The sequence below is a fragment of the Anomaloglossus baeobatrachus genome, chromosome 4, assembly GCF_048569485.1.
Source record: "Anomaloglossus baeobatrachus isolate aAnoBae1 chromosome 4, aAnoBae1.hap1, whole genome shotgun sequence".
NCBI classification, from domain to species: domain Eukaryota; kingdom Metazoa; phylum Chordata; class Amphibia; order Anura; family Aromobatidae; genus Anomaloglossus; species Anomaloglossus baeobatrachus.
Window position 1 is genome coordinate 433,375,142 of NC_134356.1, and position 20,538 is coordinate 433,395,679.

General features: G+C 46.4%; 1 protein-coding gene across 2 annotated transcripts in view; it reads left to right on the top strand.

Moving 5' to 3' along the window:
* TMEM266 (transmembrane protein 266) overlaps positions 1-20,538 on the top strand; it is a 115,084-nt gene that overhangs the window by 37,670 nt on the left and 56,876 nt on the right. For both annotated transcript variants that reach the window (XM_075345471.1, XM_075345472.1), the window contains exons 7-8: positions 4,431-4,546; positions 8,323-8,500. In XM_075345471.1, coding sequence (XP_075201586.1) covers positions 4,431-4,546; positions 8,323-8,500 — 294 coding nt within the window. The remainder of the gene's footprint in view (positions 1-4,430; positions 4,547-8,322; positions 8,501-20,538) is intronic.

Here is a 20,538-nt window from a genome sequence, read left to right on the forward strand (position 1 = left end):
ACAGCGGTGGCATCCGCTAACTCTGTGGCAGTCCGCAGGGCCATGTGGCTGCGCGAATGGAAGGCAGACTCGGCTTCCAAGAGGTTCTTAACCGGTTTGCCGTTTGCTGGCGACCGCTTGTTTGGTGAACGATTGGATGAGATTATTAAGGAATCCAAGGGAAAGGACTCCTCCTTACCCCAGTCCAAACCAAAGAAACCTCAGCAACGGAAAATACAATCGAGGTTTCGGTCCTTTCGTCCCTCCGCCAAGCCCCAATCCTCTTTGTCCAGCAGGCCGGAGAAAGGCCAGAGGAACTCCTCTGCGTGGCGGTCCAAGTCACGCCCCCAAAAGTCCGCAGGAGGCACTGCTTCCAAGGCGGCCTCCTCATGACTCTCGGTATCCCCGAACCGCATCCTCGGTCGGTGGCAGGCTCTCCCGCTTTTGCGACGCCTGGTGGCCACATGTTCAAGACCGATGGGTGAGAGACATTCTGTCTCACGGTTACAGGATAGAGTTCAGCTCTCGTACCCCGACTCGTTTCTTCAGAAACTTTTTCAGGCGGTGAACGCTCTGAAGACAGAAGGAGTTGTGATCCCTGTCCCCCTCCAGGAACATGGTCGCGGCTTTTACTCCAACTTGTTTGTGGCGCCAAAGAAGGACGGCTCGTTCCGTCCCGTTCTGGACCTCAAACTGCTCAACAGACATGTGAGCACCAGACGTTTTCGGATGGAATCTCTCCGCTCGGTCATCGCTTCGATGTCACAAGGAGACTTCCTAGCATCGATCGACATCAAGGATGCTTATCTCCATGTGCCGATCGCACCCGAACATCAACGTTTTTTGCGTTTCGCCATCGGGGACGAACACCTCCAGTTCTTGGCATTGCCTTTCGGCCTGGCGACAGCCCCACGGGTGTTCACCAAGGTCATGGCATCTGTTGTGGCGGTCCTACACTCACAGGGCCACTCGGTGATTCCCTACTTAGACGATCTTCTGGTCAGGGCACCCTCTCAGATGGCTTGTCAAAACAGCTTTTCCGTCGCTCTGGCGACTCTCCAGCAGTTCAGGTGGATCATCAACTTCCCAAAATCCAAGTTGACACCGACCCAATCACTGACGTACCTTGGGATGGAGTTTCATACTCAGTCAGCAGTAGTCATGCTACCACTGGACAAACAGCTTTCGTTGCAGGCAGGGGTGCAATCTCTTCTTCGGGGTCAGTCACACCCCTTGAGGCGCCTAATGCACTTCCTGGGGAAGATGGTGGCAGCGATGGAGGCAGTGCCCTTCGCGCAATTCCATCTGCGGCCACTCCAGTGGGACATTCTCCGCAAATGGGACAGGAGGTCGACTTCACTCGACAGGAACGTCTCTCTTTCCCTTGCAACCAAGACGTCACGTCAGTTCAGGATTGGTCGCAGTTTCGACTGCCCTATGTATTTCCTCCTCTGGCGATGCTGCCCAGAGTGCTGCGCAAAATCAGGTCCGACTGTCGTCGCGCCATTCTCGTCGCCCCAGATGGCCGAGGCGGTCGTGTTACCCGGATCTGTGGCATCTCACGGTGGGTCAACCGTGGGCGCTCCCAGACCGCCCAGACTTGCTGTCTCAAGGGCCGTTTTTCCATCTGAATTCTGCGGCCCTCAACCTGACTGTGTGGCCATTGAGTCCTGGCTCCTAGCGTCCTCAGGGTTATCTCAGTTGCCACTATGAGACAGGCCAGGAAACCAACGTCCGCCAAGATCTATCACAGGTCTTGGAGGATCTTCTTATCCTGGTGCTCTGATAAGGGTTTTACTCCCTGGCCCTTTGCCTTACCCACTTTTCTTTCATTCCTTCAAGCCGATACTTGTCCCTTGAGAGAGCCGAGAGAGGGTTTGTCTCTCGGCTCTCTCAAGGGACAAGTATCGGCGCTATCCGTATTTTTTTCAAAAGCACCTAGCCAGGCTTCCGCAGGTCCGCACGTTCCTGCAGGGAGTTTGCCACATAGTCCCACCTTACAAGCGTCCGCTGGAACCCTGGGATCTTAACAGGGTGCTATTGGCTCTTCAGAAACCACCTTTCGAGCCGCTGCGGGATGTCTCTTTATCACGTCTTTCGCAGAAGGTGTCATTTCTAGTGGCAGTTACATCGCTCCGTAGAGTATCGGAGCTGGCAGCGCTGTCATGCAAAGACCCCTTCCTGGTTTTTCACCAGGATAAGGTGGTTCTGCGTCCGGTCCCGGAATTTCTCCCTAAGGTGGTATCCCCTTTTCATCTCAATCAGGATATCTCCTTACCTTCATTTTGCCATCATCCAGTTCACCAATGTGAAAAGGATTTGCACTCGTTAGATCTGGTGAGAGCACTCCGGCTCTACGTGTCTCGCACGGCGCCCCTGCGTCGTTCAGATGCGCTTTTTGTCCTTGTCGCTGGCCAGCGTAAGGGTTCGCAGGCTTCCAAGTCAACCTTTGCTCGCTGGATCAAGGAACCGATTCTTGAAGCCTACCGTTCTTCTGGGCTTCCGCTTCCTTTGGGGCTGAAAGCCCATTCTACCAGAGCCGTGGGTGCGCCTTGGGCATTGCGGCACCGGGCTACGGCTCAGCAGGTGTGTCAGGCAGCTATGTGGTCTAGTCTGCACACTTTTCACGAAACACTATCAGGTGCATACCTATGCTTCGGCAAGACGCCAGTCTAGGTAGGCGAGTCCTCCAGGCGGCGGTTGCCCACCTGTAAGAGGGGGCCGTTTTCGGCTCTTTTTTATTGAGGTATTCTTTTACCCACCCAGGGACTGCTTTTGGACGTCCCAATTGTCTGGGTCTCCCAATGGAGCGACAAAGAAGAAGGGAATTTTGTTTACTTACCGTAAATTCCTTTTCTTCTAGCTCCTATTGGGAGACCCAGCACCCGCCCCTGTTCCCTTCGGGCTGGTTGTTCTTTTGTGTACACATGTTGTTCATGTTGAATTGCTCTTTTGGTTCATGGTTTCAGTTCTCCGAACATCCTTCGGATTGAATTTACCTTAGACCAATTTATAAGTTTCCTCCTTCCTGCTTTTGCACCAAAACTGAGGAGCCCGTGATGCACGGGAGGGTGTATAGGCAGAGGGGAGGGGTTACACTTTTTAAAGTGTAATACTTTGTGTGGCCTCCGGAGGCAGAAGCTATACACCCAATTGTCTGGGTCTCCCAATAGGAGCTAGAAGAAAAGGAATTTACGGTAAGTAAACAAAATTCCCTTCTTTTTTTTTAAATTATTTAAATAAATAATTTAAAAAAGTTGATGTGTGGTCCCCCCAATTTTGATACCCAGCTATGATAAAGCACAACAGCTGGCAATGATGCTGGGTGCCTGTGGTCAAGAGAAGGCACAGCTACATAACATACTAAAGAACTCCTTCTAATATTATAAGATCTATGTTAGGAGAAAGAGGAGCTATGGGTGACGTGCTGTCAATTCTTTATACATCTCATTGCCATATAATTTATCATTTGGACTCATTATCCTTTAATCTTGGAAAACTTAGCAATTATTCTAACAATTTATGTTCTTATATACGATGTGTTACAAGTTTACTTTTGAAATATAACTTCTTATTTTTGCAGGTGATTTTTTTTTTTATTTGCAAATAGAAGGTTGCCTGGTTGGAGCAATTTTTTTTTTCTTTATATGGCTTGGTGGGAGGAGATAACAGTATATTCTGCCATCAACCTGTACTTGGATAACATCAAGTAATATGGTCGTTATATAGACGACCTCTTTATATGACAGAGGGATCAGAAACTAAATTAACATATTATCCAGGATTTGAATGATCTTTTAAATTTAAGGATTACACTACAACGATATAACTCTACATGGGATCCAAAAGGTGGTCTAATTAGAAAGCAATTCTGTAGAAAACCAGTTAGTAGGAGCATTATTCACCATGCTGAAATTTGCTATCCAAATATTACAATTAGGAATTTACCAATTGTTACATTTATTCAAGTCAAATGTTTTTGCACAGAAATTGCTACATATGAACACAAATCTAAGTAATGATACACTGAGCCCTTGACTGCGCCAATGGTTTACTCAAGCTCCCTCATTGGCATATTTTTTGTATATGGCAACAAAAGTACTAAAATCTATACAAGAACTATGATTTTTCTATGGGCTAAAACACCTACATACCAGTAGGAGTGGCTTCATTAGCATTTTGGGGGTGACTAACTTCCTTTAAAAAAAATTGTATATTAGACATATAGAAGGTATAGGCAACAAAGAACAGAATTGTTGTAGATAATATGCAGGTAAAATCCGCATGAGATTACAGTACCAGGAAAGTAGATGAGATTTTACACATCTCAACCGGATGCTGGAAAGTTTTCGGGTATGGAAATTGATGTGCAGAGTAACGCAAGCCAATTTGTGTGATATTTTCCATATCATACTATCCTAACATACAAGCTGTGTGATTCCTTCTTGCAGCTTATGTCTTACCTGTAAAAGTAGAGATGGAGATCGTGATACAACAATATGAAAAAACCAAGCTAATCCAGGAAGAGCAGTTGGAAAGACTGACGCAGATGTGCCAAGAGCAGGCGGTCAGTTGTGGGTTTTTTAATTTTATTTTCTGTCCATAAAATCTTCAACACCGTGAAGTAATGAATGTACATAATAGTGCAACCTTAGACATTAATATACAGTGCCATGAAAAAGTATTCACACCCCATGATTTTTTTCTGCATTTTTTTTTTTACGTTACACCCACAAGTGTACACTTGTTTGTTGCTTGAAAAAAGTTTTGTTAGAGCCGAAACTTCACCACATTGGCAACAAAAAGCCCTTGTTTTTGCACAATTATTTTCACTGGATTGCTGCTTATTTTTCCCAGAATGGTTAAAGAATTTAGTCCTATAATAGAGATTATACAGCTTTTGGTGTTTATACATTTCACAAGGTCTACAGCAGTGTGTACAGTGTTTTCAAAAAGTATTTAAAATGAGAAAACTGACGGCACATTCCAGACAAATGTGAGCAGGTACAAACTGAACGTGCAATATGCTCTAACAACTATACAGCTGCACTCTGAGATACTAAGGTATGCAAACATCGAGTATAGAAACATGGACATGCATTACTGCTAAGGAAATAAATGGAAGAATTGAAACACTTTAGAGCATAAAAAGGCAAGTTTTATGTGAGCCCCACAGTCAGTGTGAAGGCTTATCTTTTTTGCTGAGTCCCCACCAAAATGCCTTTATCTGGGCTGAAAAGCCTACAATTTTATGTTTAAATTTCAGTTAGCCATTAAAAGGTATCAACCACTGAGGACTTCAGTTCTTTTAAACAATTTTTTTTACAATTTTATGGGCATGCAGGAACCTGCTAATAGAAAATTTAAAAATTACCTTAAGCTTCCCACCACTTTGCAGGACCACCTTTCGTTGCAATTACTGCTGCAAGTCTTCTGTGGTATGATTCTTCCAGCTATGCACACCTAAGGCTACTTTCACACATCAGTTTTTTGGCATCAGGCACGATCCGGCGAAAAAACTGATGCGACGGATCTGGCAAAAAAAACTGATCCATCGCATCAGTTTTTTCCATGCGTTCCTTCCGTTTTTGACGGATCCGTTTTGATACTGAGCATGCTCAGTTCAAAAAATCGTATCCGTTGTTGGATTCCGTGATATGCCAGATGACGACAGATCCAGCGCCCATAGGCTTCCATTATACAACATGCCGGACGGCGCCGGGTCCAACGTGGTCCGTTTTTTTGCCAGAGACAAAAAAACATTCCATGATGCGTCCTTTCCGGCAGCCGAACAAAGAAATTTCGCCGGATCGGGCAGACGCCGCATGCAACGCAAGGCCATCCGGCACTAATACAAGTCAATGGGGAATAAAACTAATCCGGCGCCGGATCCGTTTTATCCGCATTTTGCCGGATTGTGCCTGATGGCAAAAACTGGATGTGTGAAAGCAGGCTAAGCAAAAACTTGAGCCTCTATTTTCTTTGCACACTCGCTCCTAGCTCTGTGAAATTGGATGGAGAGTGGCTTTTAACCCTAGAACGCGCAAGCATAACAATATACCATAGAAAACAAATGACCTAGCAGGCCTGCGAGGCCCCAGGTATGCGTTCTAGGGTTAAACAGCAATTTTCAAGTATTGCCACATATTCTCAATGGGATTTAAGGCTGGACTTTGACTTGGCCATTTACACATGAATATGCTTTGATGTAAACCATTCCATTGTAACTCTGGCAGTGTGTTCGGGGTCGTTGTCCTACTGGAAGTTGAATTTATGCCCCAGTCTCAAGTGTGTCAAAGCCTGTAATAGGTTTTCCTCCAGGATTGCCATGTATGTAGTTACATCCATATTCTCATCAACTCTGACCAATCTCACTGTCCCTCCTGAGGAAAAGCATCCCCACAGCATGATGCTGTGACCCACTATGTTTGATGTTTGATGGTGGGAATGGTGTTTTCAGAGTGTTAGTTTACTGACACCTACAGCATTTTGCATTTAGTTCAAAAAGGTCTACTTTGGCCTCAACTTACCAGAGCACCTTGATGCACATGCTAGCTGTGCCCCTACATGTTTTTTTTGCAAACTACAAACAAAACTCATGGCTTTCTTTTTGCCACTGTTCCATAAAGACCAGATTTGTGGAGTATACAACTAATACGATAGTTGTCCTGTGGACAGATTCCACCTGAGCTGTGGATCTCTGCATCTCCTCCATAGTGACCCTCTCCCTCTTGGCTGCTTCTCTAATTGGTGTTCTCCGTGCTTGGGTTTTCAGTTTAGGTGGATGGCCATGTCTTGTTAGGTTTGCAGTTGGGCCATACTCCTTCCATTTTTTGATGATGAATTGAACAGTGCACCATGAAATGTTCAGAGTTTGGGCTAATATTTTTATAACCTAACCCTGTTTTATTCTTCTTCACAACTTTATCTCTGCCCTGTCTGGTGTTCCTCAGTTTTTATGATTCTGTTTGATCCATAGTGTTCTCAAACAAACCTTTTGAGGCCTCCACAGAACAGCGATAGTTATACTGAGAATAAATTACACACAAGGGGACTCCATATACTAATTAGGTGACTTTTGGATGCATTTGGTCACTCAGGATTTTATTTAGGGGTATCGGAAAACAGGGGGCTGAATACAAATGCACGTCACAATTTTCAAATACATTGTTTTCCCAGTATTTTAAAAATATATATCCTTTCTGTTTCACTTCACAAATACTTGCTACTTTGTGTTGGAATATCACATAAAATCCCAATAAAATACATGCAATGTATAATAGTTATAATAGTTCAGGGGTATGAATACTTTTACAAGGCACGGTATGCTACACTACAATTATTGCATTTGTGTTGACATAGAAACAAACTGCCCTTATAAGAGGCTTATGAAGTCCACAGCTACGGAGAATATGTCTTTTTTGCTCGCTGTAGAGAAAAGTGCATTTGAATAGAATTTGTCTATAGGATTTGGCCACATAAAGGAAAGCCATGGCAGCCATAATGGTGCTATTATGATTAATCTGATACCTTTGGTGAAGGAATCTTGTTGTTGTTTAATCGGCGTCTGATGTTTTCTCCTAGTGACAGCATGCGTTGGTGGGGGTAGGGTCTTCTTTTAGTCCTCTGCTTGACACTTGTGTACCTATGACAGGTTGCTGATTATTCAGTGCTGCCATCATTGTAGCGAATGCTGCGTTTGCCTTTTGGTTCCACGGCAGGTCTTCACTAAAATGTTGTCTGAAGCGGTGCATGCACAGATCGAGATTTCAGCTTAATGAAGACGTCATTGCACCGATATCACGATCTGTGCATACGCCGCCTCTAACCCCATTTGATTGAAGACTGGCCTTGGATTCACAATGTGCATGCGCTACCCACCCCAATGACAGCGGTGGTGCAAACTTTCAAAATGAAGGCAGGAAACAGTAATTAGTGACCTGTCATAGAAACATGGAAGGCAAGCATATAGGCACAGGACCAGAAGAAGATCCTACCCCCAGTCCGTGCCTGATACACAGAACTGTTGTTAAAAGAAATATTCAGAGGCTGATTAAGCAAGAACTAGAGATCACATTCCTGAAGGTATCAGTATAACAGTGGTCTAGGTCAGAATTATCTGTTGGCGTTATATTTTGGGAATTCCTCCTGTCGTACACCTCCAACGTACTCAGCAAATGCAGTGTTAATGCACTTTTACAGGTATACTGTCCCATGTTAAACTTACAGTAATAATACCTGGAGTTCACATTTGCAAAAAACAAATATCATCCTACATATATTTCCATGCTGTTCATAAACTACAATTTCTCATACTAATATCCGTTGTCTTCTCTTGCCTAGTTTGAGATTCGGCAGCTAAGAGCTCACCTTGCACAGCAAGACCTGGATCTGGTGGCCGAGAGGGAGCGAGCCTTAAAACTCCCGCATGGGCTACAGAACAAAAACGACCGGTTCATGGTGGTGGGAGGAAGAGATTCCGATGAAGATGCAACGGAAAATCTCACCGAGCTTTCTCATGGTGAGTGCACAGTATAGGGATTGCTGGCAGTAGACACATTTCTTACATTGATATAACAGGGGGAAGCAGTTGGCCGCCATGGTCTAGTGGATGTGAACAAAGAGGGTTGATGTAGGAACAGTGCTGAATTAATAATGTAAAGTTTTGTTTTTTGTTTTTTTTCCTCTTTTTGGTTTTTAATTTCTTCTGTTTACATAAACCTAGTATTGAAGCCTGAAAAAACCCTTGAGTACCTTATTTAATCGGGCACTATTAGTTTTTGGGCAGTCTGGATTATTATAATATAGATTTGTTGTACTTGTGCAAATTCAGTAGATCCCATAATATATCACATCATCTTTTTAACCTTTTCCTATCCTGAGTCCCCCCGGTGGGGACATTCCAAAAATTCCATTACGCTGCTTTGTCGGGCCACTGTCTTGTTTATCATTCACATGTGAATAAATTGATTTCCTGTTGATTTATTTTACAAAACTCATTCATATTGCAAAATTCTGTTTTGACGTTTTTTCCCCAACTATAATAGGATTTCAATGGGCAGAACAGGAAATTTTATTGGATAGGAAAAGGTTAAGAAGTACTCCAGATTGTATTTTTTTTGCTATTATCAGTAAAATAATAATAATAATAATAATAATAATAATAATAATTAATGAAAAATTAAATTGCAATAATATTGTTATTATTTACCATATCAGAGGCAGCCATCTTGCTTACTTTTACTTTTCTCCACGGGTATGTGCACACAATGTTTTCTTCAAACTGGTAAACCTGCAGATTTTTTCAAGAGGGAATGCCAGTTGCTTTGTTTTTTTTTTTCCAAAAACAGCTTTTCAAGCATATTTTTTGTTCGTTGTCTGGGTGCTTTTTTGACCCTTGCAGGTTTTAGGTTTTTTTATGATTATTATTTTTTTTTTAAACTCTATTCAACATTGAAGAAACAACTACCGTATATACTGGCGTATAAGACGACTTTTTACCCCCTTAAAATAATGGCTACAGTGGGGGGTCGTCTTATACGCCGGATATATACCTGGGTGCTGTAGTGCGCCGCTCCACTCCGTTCCACGCTTGGATTCTGCCTCCATAGCGACGAGGGAGGAACTTCCTGTCACCACTGCTGAATGGCAGAGCGCTGGCCAATCAGAGGCAAGCAGCTCTGCCTTGACGTCAGCGCTCTAGCAGGGAAGTTCCTGCCTCGTCGTTATGGAAACGCGATACACAGCCCGGCCCCGTACTGGTATATCATACAGCATATATACTGGTATATATACAGCGGATATATAGCGTATATATAGCAGGGGGCCGCACTGTGTGAGGAGGTGTTTTTTTTTTCACTGTCCAGTATAACCAATAGGATTAGTGCAGTAACGCCAGATTCCCCTCGCATCCATGCAGGGACATTAATGAAGAGCTTACATGCTGGCCCCTGCACTAATCCTATTGGTTATACTGGACAGTAAAAAAAACACCTCCTCACACAGTGCGGCCCCCTGCTCTTAGCATACTGAAGCATACTGAACGGGGGTAGTCTTATACAGTGAGTATATCCCAAATTCTATATTTTTAGGGCAGAAGTTGGGGGTCGTCTTATACGCCCAGTCGTCTTATACGCCGGCATATACGGGTAGCCGTTTTTGAAGCAAAAAAAAAAAAAAAGTGGACATCACCTGAAAAATGGTCAGCTCAGTTCTTTTTAACACTTGCTGTGTTTGTAAACCTGAAGCAATTAAAAGATGCTCAAAAGACTGAACATGTGAACAGCGAGTCGTTTTTACATAGTAATGTATATGTTAATTCTTTTGATTATTTAATTAGTACCTTTTTGCCAAGGGGTTTTTGGAGTGGCTACTTTCTCACAATGAGTATTTGATGTTTTTTTATGTTTCAGAATTTCTACAGTATTTCTGCAACTATTCTATAAAGTATATTTGTGTTTTGTTTTGTTTGTTTCTTCTTTTTTAGTGCAATTTCTTTTACATCCATTTGTATCACCTTTTTGATGCTGTAGTCCGTCTTTTTGGTATGTCATATTTTAACCCCTTCACAACTGGACGATTTTGCGCTTTACGTTTTTTGTTTTTTTTTCGCCTTCCTTTTTCCTAGAGCTGTAACTTTTTTATTTTTCAGTCAATATGATCATATGAGGGCTTGTTTTTTTGCGGAACAAGCTGTAATTTTAAATGAAACCATGAGATTTACCATATAGTGTACTGGAAAACGGCAAAAAAATTCCAAATGTGGAAAAATTGTAAAAAAAAAAAAAAAGTGTATTTGCACTATTGTTTTTGAGATATTTTATTCACGGTGTTTACTATATGGTAAAACTGATGTCTGTGTGATGCCTGAGGTCGGTGCAACTTCGTAGACACCAAAATGTATAGATTTACTTTTATCTAAGGGGTTAAAAAAAATCAGATGTTTGTCCAAAAAATTGTTGTACGTTTTGTGCCATTTTCTGTGACCTGTAGCACTCTCATTTTTTGGGATCTATAGCTCAGTGATGCCTTATTTTTTGCGTCTCGGGCTGACATTTTTAATGGTCTCAGTTTGCTTATTAAAGAAGGAAAAAGTGTGTGTGTGTCTATATATACAGTGTATATACATACATACATACACACTTTGTTTCCTTTGTTAATATACTCCTTTTTAAGCAGACCTTTAGTGTCTAGCCAATGTTGTGCTATTAATTTTGCTCCAAATATAGCGTATACGCTATAGCCACCATACCAACTTCAGTTTTTGGATTTTTTTTTTTTTTTCTTTATAATATCCTCTACATAACCCAATACACAAACTAATGGAGTTGTTTTCAGGGCTACCGGGCAATCAGTTCTATTTCTTCCAGTTTCTTTCCAGTTCAGTACAGGACCACATCAACCACATCATACGGAGTAAAGTTGGAGTATCTGCACGACATCTAAGGCATTTCGCTTCCGTTCTGACCCCAATTTTAAACATAAACTCATGCGTTCTATAGATGTTACCCCGATGAGCAAAAGGATAACAATGTTTTTTAAACATTTTGACGTTCAGGCTCCATATCTCACCATCCACTACAGCTTTGAACATGAGACTACCTTCATTTTATAGACAACCATCTTGGCTATCTCATACATAAGTTTGACTTGCAACTAGTTAGCATATGATTAGTTATGCAGATTCTTGTCATATTACTGCATTGTTACTGTATTACTTTTGGTGGTGGAAAAATCTTTTTCTTCCTGTATACTATAAATTACAACCTGTTCTCACATTCCCTAACAGCTAGCTCAGTGTGTTATTAGGTTACTTTCCAAGCGAAAGGTCACTGGTTCGAATTGAGGAGCAGCCATGAAGAAGATTTCTCAAGAAAAGAGAAATAGCATCATTCATAGCATATCGGTCTCTCTGCCAAGAAAATTGCCAAACTGCATCATGTGAGGTCTATGACAGTTGGAAGAATACGAAATGAAGTCCGTCCGTCCATTCAAAAGCCAAGAGGTGGACGTCCAGGCAAGTACTGGACAACGCACGTTAACCCCTTAACGACCGTGGGCATTAATGTTACGTCCTAGCGGTCATAGTGTTAATCCCCACCTGCTGCTGTGGGCTGCAGGCTGGGATCCGTGCACATCTCAGCTGATTTCTACAGCTAACATGTGTGCCTGCAAGGCACGAGCGGAATCACTATCCGCCCATGCCTTTTAACCCCTTAAATGGCGCTGTCAAGATGTGAGAGTGTCATCTTAACAGCAATAGCGGTAGATCCGTACTCACCGCCCGATACCAAAAGTCACGTGACGTGATCACGTGGATCCAGTGGTTGTCATGGTAGCACAGGGTCATGTGATGACTCCTGTAGCTCACATGACTCAGGTCCTGTAAGAAACAGCCGAGTGCTGCTTGTTACAAGAGATGATCAATTCTCCTGGTCTGAGTGGTGCATCTCTGATCGGGAGAAAATAATGAGCAATCAGACTGCTGATAGTTATAGCCCCCTAGGGGGATTAGTAAAATATATAGAAAAGTTTAAAATAAAGTTTTAAAAAATCAAAACAATCTAAAAGTTTAAATCACCTCCCCTTCGCCCCATTGAAAAGCAAAAGTGTTAAAAAAAATAAATAAAAACAAATAAATATACATACATATATATATATATATATATATATATATATATATATATATATATATATATATATATGTGTGTTTGTGTGTATATATATATATATATATATATATAATGTATACACACACACACGCACACACTTGGTATCGCCGCGATCAGAAATGCCCAGTCTATGAAAATCTAAAATAAATTAATCTGATTGGTAAATGGCGTAGAGGCAAAAAAATTCCAAACGCCAAGATTACGTTTTTTGGTTGCCACAAATTTTGCGCTAAATGCAATAACAGGCGATCAAAACGTAGCATCTGCGCAAAAGCGGTGCCATTAAAAGCGTCAGCTCGAGATTCAAAATATAAGACATCAATGAGCCATAGGTCCTGAAAAATGAGAACGCTACGGGTCGTGGAGAATGAATCAAAACGTACGCCATATTTCTTTTTCGCTCCTAATTGGGAGACCCAGACAGTGGGTGTATAGCTACTGCCTCTGGAGGCCGCACAAAGAACTACACTTAAAAGTGTAAGGCCCCTCCCCTTCTGGCTATACACCCTCCCGTAGGAGTACGGATTCCTCAGTTTTAGCTTTGTGCGCAGGAGGTCAGACACGCACGCATAGCTCCATTGTTTTTAGTCAGCAGCAGCTGCTGACTATGTCGGATGGAAGAAAAGAGGGCCCATACAGGGCTCCCAGCATGCTCCCTTCTCACCCCACTGTATGTCGGAGGTGTTTGTAAGGTTGAGGTACCCATTGCGGGTACGGCGGCAGGAGCCCACATGCTGATTCCTTCCCCATCCCTTTTTACAGGGCTCTGGGTGAAGTGGGATTTACTGGTCTCCAGGCACTGAGACCGTGCTCCATCTACAGCCCCTGGAGAAGATGCTGGATGGAGCGGAGTACATCAGGGACATGGCCCTGCTTCCTCAAGGTACTCTGTGTCCCCGTGCATTTGGCGCTCACACCGCAGCATGCTGGGTGTTGTAGTGCGCCGGGGACATCAGCGCTGCGGCGCTTGTGCCATGGCCTCATTCAGCTTCGCTGAAGCAGGCACACTTCTGGGAATCGGTCGCGCCGGCCGCTGGGACTGCGGCGCGGCTGGCACTTGTGGTGCGCCGGGGACTTCAGCGCGGGCCGCGCTTTTACGGCGGCCGCGCTGATAACTCGAGTCCCCGGCTTTTGCGGCCTGCTTCCGTTCGTTCCCGCCCCCAGACCTGCCAGTCAGGAGAGGGGCGGGACGCTGGTCAGTGCATCAGCGCCGAGGGCTGGAGTCGTTTTTACATACTCCAGCCCTCACAATCGGCACAGAGGGGACACTGTTTCCCGCACTTTTGTTTAGGAACTCCCACGGACCGCCCCTCTCCACAGACGCCGGCAGCCATTCCTGCTGACACGCTGAGCTGCAGAGGGGAGCCGGGGAGACCCAGACAAGGAATTCTGCGCCTCTTACCCGCTATTCAGCGGGCGGTAAGCAGCCCTCAGGGCTCACCCCCTCTTGTGCCAGTAGTATTCTTAGTATTTTGTTTCTACAAATACTTTGTATTGCATAGCGCTGGTCGCCCTTTGGCTATAGACTCTCTCACATTGCAGAGAGCCAGCAGCATGTCGTCCGTAAAACGCAAGGGTGCCAAGGCACAGACATTATATGCTTCCTGCACCGCATGTGGGACTTTTCTACCGGCAGGCTCCACGGACCCCCATTGTGTGCAGTGCTCGGCCCCTGCGGCGCTTGCACAGTCGGGACCTCTGCTGGACGTGACCCAGGGTGTACCACCTGTGAATGCTGTCCAGGTGACAGGAACTGAGTTTGCAGCTTTTGCTGACAGAATGTCTCTCACTATGTCACAAATTCTTGACACATTGCGAGCTAGGCCTGTACTTCAGGCCACGGACACTGTGCAATCATTGCCCCCTGGTCCCCCTCAGCTGAATTACCTCCAAGCTCCGGGACGGGCACATACACCTCAGGGTGAAGACTCTGACTCGGACGATGGCCCCGGGCAGCCTAAGCGGGCTCGCTATGACGGGCCTTCACAGTCATCTCAATGGTCAGGATCCCAGCGAGATGAATCTATGGGTGATGAGGCGGACGTAACTGATCAGGATTCTGATCCTGGGACCGCTCTCAATCTAGATACACCAGATGGTGACGCCATAGTTAATGATCTTATATTTAACATCAATAAGATGTTAAATATTTCCCCACCAGCTCCTCTTGTAGAGGAGTCAGCTTCGCAGCACGAGAGAATCCATTTCAGATACCCTAAGCGTACATTAAGCACTTTTCTGGACCACGCTGACTTTAGAGACGCAATCCAGAAACCCCACGCTTATCCTGAAAGGCGTTTTTCTAAACGGCTTAAAGATACACGCTATCCTTTTCCCCCTGAGGTGGTCAAGGGTTGGACCCAGTGTCCAAAAGTGGATCCTCCAATTTCCAGGCTTGCAGCTAGATCCTTGGTTGCAGTTGAAGATGGAGCGGCACTTAAAGATGCCACTGACAGGCAGATGGAGCTCTGGCTGAAATCCATCTATGAAGCGATTGGAGCGTCGTTAGCGCCATCTTTTGCGGCCGTATGGGCACTCCAAGCTATCTCAGCCGGGCTTGCGCAAGTCGACTCAGTCACACGTGCATTTGCCCCGCAGGTAGCACCATTGACCTCGCAAATGGCGGCATTCGCGTCGTACGCGATTAATGCTGTTCTTGACGCTACAAGCCGCACGGCAGTGGCGTCAGCCAACTCCGTTGTTTTGCGTAGGGCCCTGTGGTTGAGACATTGGAAAGCAGATTCTCATTCCAAGAAGTGCTTAACCAATTTGCCTTTTTCTCGTGACCGATTGTTTGGAGAGCGTTTGGATGAAATCATCAAACACTCCAAGGGTAAGGACTCATCCTTACCGCAACACAGACAAAACAAACCCCAACAGAGGAAGGGTCAGTCTGGTTATCGGTCCTTTCGAGGACCGGGCAGGTCCCAATTCGCCTCGTCAAAAAAGACTCAAAAAGACCAGAGACGCTCAGATTCTTGGAGGTCTCAGTCACGCCCAAAAAGGACAGCCGGAGGAACCGTTGCCAAGACGGCGTCCTCCTGACTTGCAGTCTCCGATTCCCACACCCGCGGTCGGTGGGAGGCTTTCCCACTTTGGCGACATTTGGCTGTCACGCGTCAAAGACCGTTGGGTGAGGGATATTCTGTCTCACGGGTACAGGATAGAGTTCAGTTCTCGTCCGCCAACTCGTTTCTTCAGAACTTCTCCACCACCAGACCGAGCCGATGCTCTGTTGCAGGCGGTGGCCGCTCTAAAGGCGGAAGGAGTGGTGACCTCCGTCCCTCTTCAGGAACAAGGTCACGGTTTTTACTCCAATCTGTTTGTGGTCCCAAAAAAGGACGGATCGTATCGACCCGTCCTGGATCTAAAGTTGCTCAACAGACACGTAAAAGTCAGGAGGTTCCGGATGGAATCCCTACGCTCCGTCATAGCCTCAATGTCTCAAGGAGATTTTCTAGCATCAATAGATATCAAAGATGCGTATCTCCACGTGCCGATTGCACCAGAGCATCAGCGTTTCCTACGCTTCGTCATACACGACGAACACCTGCAGTTCGTAGCGTTACCTTTCGGTCTGGCAACAGCCCCCCGGGTCTTCACCAAAGTCATGGCAGCAGTAGTAGCTGTTCTGCACTCGCAGGGTCACTCGGTCATCCCGTATCTAGACGACCTGCTTATAAAGGCACCCTCTCAAGAGGCATGCCAGCACAGTCTGAAGGTGGCACTAGACACTCTCCAGAGTTTCGGGTGGATTATCAACTTTCCAAAGTCTCATCTAACCCCGACCCAATCTCTGACTTATCTTGGCATGGAGTTTCATACTCTCTCAGCGATAGTGAAGCTTCCACTGGACAAGCAGTGCTCGCTACGGACTGGAGTGCAATCTCTCCTTCAGAGCCAGTCGCACTCACTGAGGCGCCTCATGCATTTCCTAGGAAAGATGGTAGCAGCAATGGAGGCAGTCCCGTTCGCGCAGTTTCATCTGCGCCCTCTACAATGGGACATTCTACGCCAATGGGATGGGAAATCGACGTCCCTCGACAGGACTGTCTCCCTCTCTCAGACTGCCAAGGACTCTCTGCGTTGGTGGCTTCTCCCCACCTCATTGTCACAGGGAAAGTCGTTCCTTCCCCCGTCCTGGGCAGTGGTCACGACGGATGCGAGCCTATCAGGGTGGGGAGCGGTGTTTCTCCACCACAGGGCTCAGGGGACGTGGACTCAGGAAGAGTCCACCCTGCAGATCAATGTTCTGGAAATCAGAGCAATCTATCTTGCCCTGCGAGCCTTCCAACAATGGCTGGAAGGCAAGCAGATTCGGATTCAGTCGGACAATTCCACGGCGGTGGCGTACATCAACCACCAAGGGGGAACACGCAGTCGCCAAGCTTTTCAAGAAGTCCAGCGGATTTTGACGTGGGTGGAAAGCAGAGCGTCCACCATATCCGCAGTTCACATCCCAGGCGTGGAAAACTGGGAAGCAGACTTTCTCAGTCGCCAGGGCATGGACGCAGGAGAATGGTCCCTTCACCCGGACGTGTTTCAGCAGATCTGTTGCCGCTGGGGGACGCCGGACGTCGATCTGATGGCGTCACGGCACAACAACAAGGTCCCAGTTTTCATGGCACGGTCTCACGATCACCGAGCACTGGCGGCAGACGCCTTGGTTCAGGATTGGTCGCAATTCCGACTCCCCTATGTGTTCCCACCTCTAGCATTGTTACCCAGAGTTCTCCGGAAAATCAGGTCCGACTGCCATCGAGCCATACTCGTCGCTCCAGATTGGCCAAGAAGGTCGTGGTACCCGGATCTGTGGCATCTCACGGTAGGCCAACCGTGGACACTACCAGACCGTCCAGATTTGCTGTCTCAAGGGCCGTTTTTCCATCTGAATTCTGCGGCCCTGAACCTGACTGTGTGGCCATTGAGTCCTGGATCCTAGCGGCCTCAGGTTTATCTCATGAAGTTGTTGCCACAATGAGACAGGCTAGAAAACCATCCTCAGCTAAGATCTATCACAGGACGTGGAAGATATTCTTAGCGTGGTGCTTGGCTCAAGGGTTTTCTCCCTGGCCATTTGCATTGCCAATTTTTCTTTCCTTCCTGCAGTCTGGGTTGGAAAAAGGTTTGTCGCTTAGCTCTCTTAAGGGTCAAGTCTCCGCGCTATCCGTATTCTTTCAGAAGCGCTTGGCACGGCTTTCTAAAGTACGCACGTTTCTCCAAGGAGTTTCTCATATCGTTCCTCCTTACAGACGGCCTTTGGATCCCTGGGATCTGAACAAGGTTCTCATTGCTCTCCAGAAGCCGCCTTTCGAGCCTTTGAAAGAGGTTTCCCTTTCTCGGCTTCACAAAAGGTAGTTTTTCTTGTGGCGGTCACGTCTCTTCGAAGAGTGTCCGAGCTAGCGGCGTTATCTTGCAAATCTCCCTTCCTGGTGTTTCACCAAGACAAGGTAGTACTGCGTCCAATTCCAGAGTTTTCTCCCAAGGTGGTTTCTTCCTTTCATCTCAATCAGGATATCACTTTGCCATCTTTGTGTCCGCATCCAGTTCACCAATTTGAAAAGGGTTTACATCTGTTGGACCTGGTGAGAGCACTCAGGATTTACATTTCTCGCACGGCGTCTCTACGCCGTTCTGATGCGCTCTTTGTCCTAGTCGCTGGTCAGCATAAGGGATCGCAAGCTTCCAAATCCACCCTGGCGCGGTGGATCAAGGAACCAATTCTTCACACATACCGTTCTGCTGGGCTTCCGATTCCATCTGGACTGAAGGCCCATTCTACCAGAGCCGTGGGTGCGTCCTGGGCATTGCGGCATCAGGCTACGGCTCAGCAAGTGTGCCAGGCGGCTACCTGGTCGAGTCTGCACACGTTTACCAAACACTATCAAGTGCATACCTACGCTTCGGCAGATGCCAGCCTAGGTAGACAGGTCCTTCAGGCGGCGGTGGCCCACCTGTAGGAAGAGGCTGTCTGACAGCCCGTTCATGTGGTATCTTTTTACCCACCCAGGGACTGCTTTTGGACGTCCCACTGTCTGGGTCTCCCAATTAGGAGCGAAAAAGAAGAAGGGAATTTTGTTTACTTACCGTAAATTCCTTTTCTTCTAGCTCCAATTGGGAGACCCAGCACCCGCCCTATTTGTTCTTAGGGTTTCGTTTTTCGGGTGCACATGTTGTTCATGTTGTTTCTTAAGTTCTCCGATCTTGTTATCGGATTGAATTTGTTTTTGAAACTGTTATTGGTTTTCCTCCTTCTTGCTTTGGTACTAAAACTGAGGAATCCGTACTCCTACGGGAGGGTGTATAGCCAGAAGGGGAGGGGCCTTACACTTTTAAGTGTAGTTCTTTGTGCGGCCTCCAGAGGCAGTAGCTATACACCCACTGTCTGGGTCTCCCAATTGGAGCTAGAAGAAAAGGAATTTACGGTAAGTAAACAAAATTCCCTTCTTTTTGGACAAACTTCTGATTTCTTTGTTTACCCCTTAGTAAACCTAGACTTGTTTGGTGTCTACGAACTCGCACCGACCTCAGGCATCACACTCACACATAAATTTTACCATATAGTGAGCACAGTAAATAAAATATCTCAAAAACAATAATGCAATCGCACTTTTTTCTTCATCGTTCCTTATGGGAGACCCAGACCATGGGGTGTATAGCTTCTGCCTCCGGAGGACACACAAAGTACTACACTAAAAAGTGTAGCTCCTCCCTACGAGCATATACACCCCCTGGATAACCAAATCTAGCCAGTTCAATGCTTTGTGTTCAGGAGGCACACATCCACACATGCATTCTCATCTGATTTTTGATTTTAAAGAGTTGGAAGAAAAGCGGGTCCAAGCTGGACCCCCGGCATGTCCTTTCTCACCCCACTGTGTCGGCGGTGTTGTTAAGGTTGATTTCAAGGCTGGAGCCTTACATGCCGCGCTCCTTCACCATCCCTCGGGCTCTGGCTTGAAGTGGGAGCCAGCACGGTTCTCACTGCTTTGCAGGAGACCGGTCTCCATCCGCAGCCCTTTCAGGACCCTGCCGGACGGAGCACTCATCCCTCAGGGACCTGGCCCTGCGTCTCACAAGCTAAGTATTTGAGACGTTATTGCAGGGGGGTCCTTTACATCTTTATTGTTGGGGAGAGTGTGTCAGGTTACTTTGGTGACATTTCCGGCCGGTTCTCTGGTTTTCACCTGAGAACCGCGCCGAGGGTGCCTGCTCACCGGCCGCATTGTAAAATTTAGGCCCCGGCTTCAGCTGCGGCCTACTTTCGTTTTCACTGCCCCAGCTTGTCAGTCATGCAGAGGGACAGTGCGGCGCCGCCCACCGGCCGTTCAGCACAGGGGAGGACACTCCTCTCTGAGGAGATGTTTCCCTCCCCTGTATATCTCCTTGGCCCTCCGATTCCCGCTCTTGGACTAGGCCCCGCCCCCCCTCCTCACTCCGGCGCCATTTTATCAGCGTTCTCACACTGATCGGCGCTGGCTGCTGCATCTCTGCAACCTGTCTGGGGGTCCGAGCTGTGGGATCCGGAGGGCACACAAAACGGTCTGGTAAGCCACAACCTCTGGTTGTGGACTTTCTTATACACTCTCTGGGGGTCATTCTGAAGGAGTGTGTTCTTTACTGCAGAGCCTCCACCTCAGCAGCATGTCTCACACTAGGAGCAAGGCTGCAAGGCTGTACTCAATATGCACTGCATGTAAGCTCGTACTGCCTGAACCGAGCACATATCCACATTGTGATGCCTGCTCTAACATGGTGGTGCCTCAGCCTGGAGTCTCCCCAGTGGTCCCTCCGGCTGAACCCCCGGCTTGGGTAGAATCGTTTTCTAAGGCTATCTCCCAGTCCTTTGCCGACTCCATGGGACAGCTGTCCCGGACTCTGCTGAGCA